Source organism: Bufo bufo, chromosome 11 (genome assembly GCF_905171765.1).
Source record: "Bufo bufo chromosome 11, aBufBuf1.1, whole genome shotgun sequence".
Classification (NCBI taxonomy): Eukaryota; Metazoa; Chordata; class Amphibia; order Anura; family Bufonidae; genus Bufo; species Bufo bufo.
The window spans coordinates 89112154-89123660 of record NC_053399.1 but is presented as its reverse complement, the minus strand read 5'-3'; the positions used below and the strand labels follow the sequence as shown (position 1 = coordinate 89123660).

The window sequence follows — 11507 nt, the reverse complement described above, 5'->3', positions numbered from 1 at the left end:
ATGGTTTGCGGTCTGTTGGCAAATGGAAACCATCAGCAAGTAGGTTAAATGCTGTTGACAGATCTTAATCTGCGTTTCCGCACATGTACAATGTATAGTACTGGAGCTGGAAAATCTGCAAAAGAATCTACCATGAGATTTTGTTGCACAGTTGGCCGCCTTTTTTCCGTTTACGTTCCGTTTTTTGCGTTCCGTATACGGAACCATTCCTTTCAACCAATGCCTTCCGTTTCCGTATTTCCGTTCCGTTCAAAGATAGAACATGTCGTATTAGGCTCCATTCACACGTCGGCACCTGTTCCGCAATTTTGTGGAACGGGTGCGGACCCATTCATTCTCTATGGGGGACGGAATGGATACGGAGAGCACACTATGTGCTCTCCGCATCCGCATTTCCGGAGCGCGCACCCCCAATCTTCCGGTCCGCAGGTCCGAGAAAAAAATAGAACATGTCCAATTCTTGTCCGCAATAGGCATTTCTATATTGCAGATCCGCAATAGACTACGGACGTGTGAATGGACCCTTATTGTCCGCATAACGGACAAGGATAATATCTGGGGAGAAATCCACACAATGCGGCTCCATGTCGACCTCCACGCAGATGGGGTGACCGTGACATACACCTGCTGTCACTGCTGAGGCCGGTCATTGGCTGCAGCGGCGCACATGATCCCGTTCTTGCAGAAGCTGACAGACAGGGACAGGAAATACAGTGAAGGACAGCCCGGGGCCCATGGAGCCACATCGGGGCAAATAAGGGTGAATTTCTCCACAGTTATTGCTGCCAGGTACATACATTTTTTTTAAAGTTGGCGTGGCCCTTTAAGACTTTTTGCATGAAGTACCCCTCACTGGCAGCAGCATACACCTCAGGTGATTTGTTGGCCACAGCTGTGCCTGCCCCACCATGACTGCGCTCCTAAAAACGCATTTTGGGACATCATAAAATCCTATTTATAAACCGCCCTAAGTGTCTCTAGCACCACAAACACCTCAGACAGAAGACTCCCGCTTAAAAACTACAACTCCCAGCACACCCTGCCCTATTTATAGCTCACAAGACAGCGCAACCCCATTCAGCCAATCAGAACACGAGCACCCGTTAACCAATCACGCCGAGGTATTTCCTGTTCAGCCAATCCCAGCCTTCTTACGCAAGGCTCCCCTTCTGCGTCAAGGACCGACCTAACCTGCTAGCTATGCCCTACGCCCTCCGTGCCCTGCCGAGTGATTTCTATTGGATGGACATGCTGTCAATCATATTATGAGCGTCAAATCCCACTAGAACCAAGCTGAGTTGAGCTGCACGGCTCGTATTCCCTTTTTAGTTGAGTGAAAAAAAAAAAAAAAAAGCGACAACATCGTATCGCTGTCGCCATCTTGTTACCGGGCAGCGGGAGGACCGGACGTGGTGGAGGACAGGAGGGGGCTATAAGAGCGGGGATGGCAGCGGCGGCCCACTCAGGTAAGAGCAGCGGGGAGGCCGCACTCCTGGTAGTGTATTTTGATACAGGGCTGGGACGGCAGCCGGTGTCCCCATAGGTTATGGCTTGTGTCAGGGTAAATGTGACAGCTGCGCCCGAGTCACAAAATGTCTCTGACAGAATGAGGTATTGGTCGCACTTTGAGAGCCATTCTATGTCGTTTTGGCTTTTTCGGCGCTTGAAAATGTCGTAAAAAGTGTTTGTCGCCTGAAAATGTCGTAAAAAGTGTTTGTCGCGTGAAAATGGCGTAAAAAACCGCCTCAGTCTCGCGTGCATCAACCTAGCGGACTTTTCCTGTCAGAAATCCACCGCGTTTTGTTCTGCCGCCCTCATAGTACTGCTTAGTGTGGAAATAAAACTGCGCCAAAAAAAATTTAAGGTAATTTTTCGTGCTTCTATGGCCATTTTGTTAAAACGGACCGGAATATCGCAGTAAAAGCCGCCGGAAGTAAGCGACTGGTGTACATACCCACCATTTGTTGCTGTGGCCCTGTCATCGCAACGTGACCGTTAGCGTGGGATGTCGGTAAGCCCCAGCTTCTGTATATGTCTGGAGTGGAAGGGGTTAAAGACTGGTGTCGAGTAGAACTGGCTTAGTTGCCCCTAGCAACAAATCAGATTCCTCCTTTCATTTCCCAAAGGAGCTGTCCTGAATGAAAGGTGGAATCTGATTGGCGGAGAGCTGTTTTAGAGCCGTCATGCAGTACTGTTTTATACCTGTGGTGGCCGCTACAGAGCGAACCCACAGGGGTTATGCCCGATGAGAGGACCTCCTTGAAGGGGTGCGACTCCCTCAGCTTCTTCACGGTATACCGCGCACAGTGCCGTATGTTGTGACTGGGACACTTGTGAAATACCTAAATAGTAACGACTGGGGAATAGAACTCCCAATCGTTCCACCGCTCTAGACCTACTTCAAGAAAGTCGATTTTAGAAAGTGAACGCTACAAAAAATGGAAGACCAACGTTCCTTGAGGTCAAGGGAATAAGACGTAATTGTTCGGAGGACAAGGATTTTGTTGCTCAAAGTGAGACCATCGGCACCAGGCTGACCCCAGAAAGGCTTCCCCTCCGGGCTAAAAGAGGCAGCCTTCAACAGGAGCTCGTGGCCTCCCCAAGGAGCAAGACGGGACCATCAAGAAGAAGACTCCTGGAGAACACTACTACAGCGCTAACTTCTTAACGATAATACTGTCAAAGAGATCCCCTGGTTTATTCTCAAGCGGGGGGATCCTTTCCTGGAGAAGATTCTGCCAAGGAAACCCCCTCCTGACATGTAGGAGAACCCAGACCCTGAAGGACCTATTGGCACCTAGCAAACTCAAACCTGACTCTGGACGAGTCGAGCGATACTGGACCAGCAGTGATGGGTATTTCACCAGCGAACACATGCGGGCGGCCATCTTTAGTAAGGTAGACTCACCTTACCTGTGCCGGGAGCCGGTCTGAAATCAAATGCAGTTCCGAGAACAGCCGCCGGGGGCCTTCATCGGGCTGTTCTTGGAACTGCCTGTTCCCGGTGACCGCATTTGATTTCAGACCGGGCTTACCTGTGCATCGCTGGACGAGTGAGTCTACCTCACTAAAGATGGCAGCCCGCATGTATTCGCTGGCGAACTGACCATCACTGTGGACCAGGGGCGACGCTCCAAATGCAATCAACCGAAGTGCCTTTGTTACAAGAGTATACACTCACCTAAAGAATTATTAGGAACACCTGTTCTATTTCTCATTAATGCAATTATCTAGTCAACCAATCACATGGCAGTTGCTTCAATGCATTTAGGGGGGTGCTCCTGGTCAAGGCAATCTCCTGAACTCCAAACTGAATGTCAGAATGGGAAAGAAAGGTGATTTAAGCAATTTTGAGCTTGGCATGGTTGTTGGTGCCAGACGGGCCGGTCTGAGTATTTCACAATCTGCTCAGTTACTGGGATTTTCACGCACAACCATTTCTAGGGTTTACAAAGAATGGTGTGAAAAGGGAAAAACATCCAGTATGCGGCAGTCCTGTGGGCAAAAATGCCTTGTGGATGCTAGAGGTCAGAGGAGAATGGGCCGACTGATTCAAGCTGATAGAAGAGCAACGTTGACTGAAATAACCACTCGTTACAACCGAGGTCTGCAGCAAAGCATTTGTGAAGCCACAACACGCACAACCTTGAGGCGGATGGGCTACAACAGCAGAAGACCCCACCGGGTACCACTCATCTCCACTACAAATAGGAAAAAGGGGCTACAATTTGCACGAGCTCACCAAAATTGGACTGCTGAAGACTGGAAAAATGTTGCCTGGTCTGATGAGTCTCGATTTCTGTTGAGACATTCAAATGGTAGAGTCCGAATTTGGGGTAAACAGAATGAGAACATGTATCCATCCTCTGATGGCTACTTCCAGCAGGATAATGCACCATGTCACAAAGCTCCAATCATTTCAAATTGGTTTCTTGAACATGACAATGAGTTCACTGTACTAAAATGGCCCCACAGTCACCAGATCTCAACCCAATAGAGCATCTTTGGGATGTGGTGGAACGGGAGCTTCGTGCCCTGGATGTGCATCCCTCAAATCTCCATCAACTGCAAGATGCTATCCTATCAATATGGGCCAACATTTCTAAAGAATGCTATCAGCACCTTGTGGAATCAATGCCACGTAGAATTAAGGCAGTTCTGAAGGCAAAAGGGGGTCCAACACTGTATTAGTATGGTGTTCCTAATAATTCTTTAGGTGAGTGTACGTACTACCGCTTCTTTTCACCACTCCAACGGTGACACTTTTTTTCTATTAAGGAACATCTCACTTGTGGTTCCTCGAATGTCATCTATCTGCTTGAGTGCCCTCCAGTATGTCGGCCGGACAATTTGGACCCCCCCCCCCGCAACAGGGTCAACAAGCACAGATCTAACGTCAAAAAAGGATTCCGACAGCGCAGCGTCTCCAGGCACGCTGCGGGTTCCTTCTTTGGGTTTACCATCATTCCAATCGAGCAGATCAGATAAATGATTATAACATCATAAAAAATTTACAGAGGCGCAAAATGTTTTGGGTTTACAAGTTGAACTGTCTGAACCAGCGTGGCCTGAATGAGGCGTTTGAGGTTAACCTTTAGACTTAACCCCTGACGCCTTCCGAGCGGACCCTCTGGAACATCCACCAAATTAGCTTTGGTTCATTTTTAAACTGGGCCTAACCTACCGCCAGCAGTACGCCTCTAATTGTTTCATGTTCCAGCCATACACTTGTATACCTACACGGGCAGAAGTTGTCGACATCCTATTGATTTAAATACCTGTATATTTCTCTTTTATTCTTCTTTTTTTTTATATATATATTTTTTTTCTCTCTCTTTTTTCCACTGATTTCGGCATTCCTGGCCTGGTCACATGACCGCACTAAATATAGCGATGCTTCTGGCGCCGATCGCTTGCCGGGCTTCGCTGTCTACCACTTGAACACCAATGTTTATGGATTATAAAGTCCTTTATGTGATTATGGCATCAATCTGCTGTGTATTATTTATTGACCTGGTACTCATGTGACAGGGGGGCTGGAACAGCACTTCCTGCCCCCCCCCCCTTTTTTTTGTGTGTGTATAAACATGTGTTAAGCTTTTTCCTTATTATATCAGCAGTCTGTACCTGATGAAGGGGGTCTATGTCCCCCCGAAACGCGTTGTACAATCTGCTATTTTATTAAAGAGAGTTCCCCAAGACTGGTCTGTTGCGCCGTGGGATTTTTTTCTTCATCTTCTGGGTTTATTGTATAGTGGCTGTGCTTGGTATTGCAGCTCCTTCCCATTGACTTGCACCATGAGACTGATGGAAATGACTTCACAGGCTGAGGACAGGCTCACAGGGCTAATCCTCTTTCCAGCAACTGATCGGTAGGGGTCCGGAGAGTCAAACCCCCCACTGATCAGATATGAATTACCCATCCTAAATCCTGGACAACCCCTTCAAGGCTAGCCACGACGTGTCTGAACGCTCCAGGTGACCTCTGAAGCCAGTGATCGGCTGCAGTTGATGTCATCGCTGCTGACCGCCGGGAGCACCGAGGATCCAGCAGGAGAGTATGGAGCACTCCCAACCCCCAACAGCATTTTTTGGATGACCCCTTTAAGGGGGATATTGATGACCTGATTAGCCTAGATCAGGAATGCCTGACCTGTGGCCCTCCAGCTGTTACAAAACTACAACTCCCAGCATGCCCAGATAGCTTACAACAGGCATGCTCAACCTGCGGCCCTCCAGCTGTTGTAAAACGACAACTCCCACAATGCCCTGCTGTAGGTTGATAGCTGTAGGCTGTTCGGGCATGCTGGGAGTTGTAGATTTGCAACAGCTGGAGGGCCGCAGGTTGAGCATCTCTGGCCTAGAAAATCAGCATCTGGTTAATAGGGGTCCGACTTCTGCAACCCCCAATTTAAAGGGGTCCCTATGTATAAGCACATGGTGTTCTGTGTGCCACGTTGGGGGTTGTAGTGTGTCTGGCACCATTCCTACGCGGCGCCTCCTCTGCCGCCTCATAAATTCCTTTAGTGTCGGATGTGAACATGTCTGTGATGAAGAAGACCGCTTGAAGTCTGCAAGGCTTATGGCCCCCCAGAGCCTGCTCCACGCTCTCCACCACGCATGTCATGTCCCGATAGCTCCTCCTGCTGGATGTGCAGCCGGTGTCCTCACACAACCCCGCGGCGGAGCTGGATGTGATCCGCTTTCCTCCTAATCCTCCCTGCACCCAGTGTATGACCAGCAGCCGCAGCTCCTAATCCGGGATGGACTGTGCCCAATTAAAGGGATTCTCCACTTTGGACAGTTCTTGTGATATTACACCTATCACAGCGTCTGTGGTCAGTACGTCCTCAGAAGATGGGTCCTGGGAGACACCTTGAGGGTACGTCCTCAGAAGATGGGTCCTGGGAGACCCCTTGAGGGTACGTCCTCAGAAGATGGGTCCTGGGAGACACCTTGAGGGTACGTCCTCAGAAGATGGGTCCTGGGAGACCCCTTGAGGGTACGTCCTCAGAAGATGGGTCCTGGGAGACCCCTTGAGGGTACGTCCTCAGAAGATGGGTCCTGGGAGACACCTTGAGGGTACGTCCTCAGAAGATGGGTCCTGGGAGACACCTTGAGGGTACGTCCTCAGAAGATGGGTCCTGGGAGACCCCTTGAGGGTACGTCCTCAGAAGATGGGTCCTGGGAGACCCCTTGAGGGTACGTCCTCATAAGATGGGTCCTGGGAGACCCCTTGAGGGTACGTCCTCAGAAGATGGGTCCTGGGAAACACCTTGAGGGTACGTCCTCAGAAGATGGGTCCTGGGAGACCCCTTGAGGGTACGTCCTCAGAAGATGGGTCCTGGGAGACCCCTTGAGGGTACGTCCTCAGAAGATGGGTCCTGGGAAACCCCATGTGTCAGCATCTGGACGCCGCACGTGCCAGAAGCTGGGAGCAGCGCACTTTCCATCAGCAGCATTTTCACCGACTTGAAAAAGGGGTCCACAGAACCCCGAAACGCGCTGTCACGATAACAAAAATAAAAAAAAACGATTGGTTTGAAACAAACTCTGGTTGCGTTTTGCGCCTATGGTCCACCCTCCACTCGACCCCAGAGTCCAGTGGATACATACCTCATAACAAAGCCAGAACCAGCCCTGCACCTCACATGGATCCAGAGATCTCCCCATTCATTGCTTCAATTGTTCTGCTGGATTTATATAAAGCTGGCAGCTCATGGGGCGAGTCCTTTTGCCTGCTGCTCATGGGGCGAGTCCTTTTGCCTGCTGCTCATGGGGCGAGTCCTTTTGCCTGCTGCTCATGGGGCGAGTCCTTTTGCCTGCTGCTCATGGGGCGAGTCCTTTTGCCGGCTGCTCATGGGGCGAGTCCTTTTGCCGGCTGCTCATGGGGCGAGTCCTTTTGCCGGCTGCTCATGGGGCGAGTCCTTTTGCCGGCAGCTCATGGGGCGAGTCCTTTTGCCGGCAGCTCATGGGGCGAGTCCTTTTGCCGGCAGCTCATGGGGCGAGTCCTTTTGCCGGCAGCTCATGGGGCGAGTCCTTTTGCCGGCAGCTCATGGGGCGAGTCCTTTTGCCGGCTGCTCATGGGGCGAGTCCTTTTGCCGGCTGCTCATGGGGCGAGTCCTTTTGCCGGCTGCTCATGGGGCGAGTCCTTTTGCCGGCTGCTCATGGGGCGAGTCCTTTTGCGGCAGTTGAAGAATGCAACAGATCATCCACCTCAGTGAGTTGGACGGAGAATTTAGAAAAAGAGCAAACAGCAGGTGGCGCTATACTCTTTGGCCATGATAGATTTTTAATTACATGCAATGAGAAAAGTATTCAGATCCAGGTGCTGGTTTGTAGAATATTTCTCATGGGACGACCCCTTTAATGGGAGGGTTTAGCTCCTTTTTGGATCCACGTTGATCCGGTTGGTTCTTTGACGGCTCCTGTAGGGCTCTGCCTCAGACTCGTGAAGGTGACCGGAATGTGTTCAGTCAGGATATGGTGACACACTGCCGCCAGCAATGAGGAAGCGCAGGGACATTGTTTGGCCCCCCGCTGGCGGACGCACCGTGACTATTCCTGTCTGTTTGATGGCTTGTACAGCGACGCTCCACCAGCAGCTCCGTCATGTCGCCTGATCACTACAGTAATAACCTCGCGTGTATGGACTCCTGATCTAAACCATATGACGGTGTAATAAATAGCAGGGCCACACATGTGCGAACCAATCTGTGCTGGGGCCGGCTCCATTCTCATCTGTGACTCTCCTTATTTATGCTAGAATTAGAGGGGTCTTTGATAATGGTGGGGGGTGGTCCCCCGACTGCGCTTGAATGAGACCGAGCTGCAGTTCCTGGCACAGCCACTACACAGTGTATGGCGCTGTCCCTGGTAAACTGTGCATTCTCTGGTCCTTTTTAGTTGGCTCATCTGTGGAGGTGATGGGTGTAGGACCCCAACCCCCTCCCCACATAAAAGGGATATTGATGACCTCTCTTAAAGGCAGTTTTGTACCTATGACACTGGCTGACCTGTTCCATGTGCACTTGGCAGCTGAAGGCATCTGTGTTGGTCCCATGTTCATATGTCTCTGTATTGCTGAGAAAAATGATGTTTTATTATATGCAAATGAGCCTCTAGGAGAGTGGTTCTAGGAGAGACTGTGCTGCAGCAGAAAGGACACCCCCACTGTGCTGCGGCAGAAAGGACACCCCCACTGTGCTGCGGCAGAAAGGACACCCCCTACTGTGCTGCGGCAGAAAGGACACCCCCTACTGTGCTGCGGCAGAAAGGACACCCCCTACTGTGCTGCGGCAGAAAGGACACCCCCTACTGTGCTGCGGCAGAAAGGACACCCCCCTACTGTGCTGCGGCAGAAAGGACACCCCCTACTGTGCTGCGGCAGAAAGGACACCCCCTACTGTGCTGCGGCAGAAAGGACACCCCCTACTGTGCTGCGGCAGAAAGGACACCCCCTACTGTGCTGCGGCAGAAAGGACACCCCCTACTGTGCTGCGGCAGAAAGGACACCCCCTACTGTGCTGCGGCAGAAAGGACACCCCCTACTGTGCTGCGGCAGAAAGGACACCCCCTACTGTGCTGCGGCAGAAAGGACACCCCCCCCCCACTGTGCTGCGGCAGAAAGGACACCCCCCCCCCCCCACTGTGCTGCGGCAGAAAGGACACCCCCCCCACTGTGCTGCGGCAGAAAGGACCCCCCCCCCCCACTGTGCTGCGGCAGAAAGGACACCCCCCCACTGTGCTGCGGCAGAAAGGACACCCCCCCACTGTGCTTCGGCAGAAAGGACACCCCCCCCCCCCCCCCACTGTGCTGCGGCAGAAAGGACACCCCCCCCCCCCCCACTGTGCTGCGGCAGAAAGGACACCCCCCCCCCCACTGTGCTGCGGCAGAAAGGACACCCCCCCACTGTGCTGCGGCAGAAAGGACACCCCCCCCCCACTGTGCTGCGGCAGAAAGGACACCCCCCCCCCACTGTGCTGCGGCAGAAAGGACACCCCCCCACTGTGCTGCGGCAGAAAGGACACCCTCCCACTGTGCTGCGGCAGAATGGACACCCCCCCACTGTGCTGCGGCAGAATGGACACCCCCCCACTGTGCTGCGGCAGAAAGGACACCCCCCCCCCCACTGTGCTGCGGCAGAAAGGACACCCCCCCCCACTGTGCTGCGGCAGAAAGGACACCCCCCCCACTGTGCTGCGGCAGAAAGGACACCCCCCCCCACTGTGCTGCGGCAGAAAGGACACCCCCCCCACTGTGCTGCGGCAGAAAGGACACCCCCCCACTGTGCTGCGGCAGAAAGGACACCCCCCACTGTGCTGCGGCAGAAAGGACACCCCCCACTGTGCTGCGGCAGAAAGGACAGCCCCCCCCCCCCCCCACTGTGCTGCGGCAGAAAGGACACCCCCACCCACTGTGCTGCGGCAGAAAGGACACCCCCCACTGTTCTGCGGCAGAAAGGACACCCCCCCCCCCCCACTGTGCTGCGGCAGAAAGGACACCCCCCACTGTGCTGCGGCAGAAAGGACAGCCCCCCCCACTGTGCTGCGGCAGAAAGGACACCCCCCACTGTTCTGCGGCAGAAAGGACACCCCCCCCCCCCCCCACTGTGCTGCGGCAGAAAGGACAGCCCCCCCCACTGTGCTGCGGCAGAAAGGACAGCCCCCCCCCCCCACTGTGCTGCGGCAGAAAGGACACCCCCACCCACTGTGCTGCGGCAGAAAGGACACCGCCCACTGTTCTGCGGCAGAAAGGACACCCCCCCCCACTGTGCTGCGGCAGAAAGGACACCCCCCCACTGTGCTGCAGCAGAACATTTAGAACAATGAATGTGGAGATCTCTGGATCCTTGTGATGTACGGGGCTGGTTGTAGATTTGTTAGGAAGAGGTTGTCACGTACTATATGACGCCTGATCGTAATTTTTACATGAATCGTGGGAGGACCCCTTTAATTTCTGTTCTTTTCTTCTTCTTTTTTTTACTGCAGAGATGGGGTCGGATGTCCCTGCTCTGGGAGTCGCTGTGTCCTCGGGAAACCCAGGCTCCAGTGCCCAGGCCGGAGGGTCCATGGTGCAGAGATCCAACAAGCGTCGCTCAGGGTACGATCTGATGGCGGTGTGACAGATACTGTCGGTGTGATCCGGTTTACAGCGCGGATATTTATGCAATGCTTTCTCTGTTTCCCAGGTTGGATTTTGATGACGACGACGATGACGACTCCAACAGTAAATTCCTCAGGTATTGTTGTAGCATAGTCCTAGAACAGGGACTGCAGTAGTAAAGCCTGTGTGTGCACCCGGCCTTACGGAGGCCAGTTGTGATAATCTATTAATATATGTCCCCTGACACTAGACGAATGTGTGCGCTGAATGCGAGATTATGTATATAGGGTGTCGGGAAAGAAGGGCCGGGCATGTTGGATTTCAGCATGCCTGATCCTTTATGAGCCACCTAGACTGGTATCCAGTAGCGAGTGTATCTGCCCAGGTGTATGGCCGCCTTAAGGCTCCTGCCTCAGGATTTCCCCGTATCCTGCAGGATCCCCATTGACTCCATTGGGATCAGTCTGAGATCCGGCCGACTTCCTGTAGGACACAAAGTTCTGCCTGCACGAGAGAGACTTGTGCTGTGCGGTGCCTCACAGAGGATTGATTGTCGTTTTCTCAATCACTAAATTTATTCAGAAATATTTTCCTGTCACTTACTGGAAGCAGAGATCTTGAAATGGCGAGGAACCGTAACCCAGAGTATATTTTTAAAGTTGCAGAAATTTTCATAATTGCATAATTAAAGGGCTTGTCCATGCAAATGTAAAGTTCGGGTCATGAATAAACTCCATCCATGCGCTCCACACAACGCTTCCACTGATGGCTCATGTGAAGCTCTGACCTCCATAAACATTTGCGTCCGTCGGGGGAACAGACTGCTGGAATTCACTGTATCCGGCGTACTGACCTTATTTAGGTCCAGCCTTATTTAAGCCCTAGTCTTATCAGTTTGATA

At 52.5% G+C, this 11507-nt stretch overlaps 1 protein-coding gene across 2 annotated transcripts in view; it reads left to right on the top strand.

Annotated features, from left to right (window-relative positions):
• Positions 1-1294: 1294 nt before the first annotated feature.
• The window catches only part of ARNT (aryl hydrocarbon receptor nuclear translocator), a 42590-nt gene continuing 32377 nt past the window's right edge, over positions 1295-11507 (top strand). For both annotated transcript variants that reach the window (XM_040412650.1, XM_040412649.1), the window contains exons 1-3: positions 1295-1466; positions 10492-10603; positions 10692-10742. In XM_040412650.1, the coding sequence (XP_040268584.1) occupies positions 1445-1466; positions 10492-10603; positions 10692-10742 (185 nt within the window). In that variant the 5' untranslated portion in view covers positions 1295-1444. The remainder of the gene's footprint in view (positions 1467-10491; positions 10604-10691; positions 10743-11507) is intronic.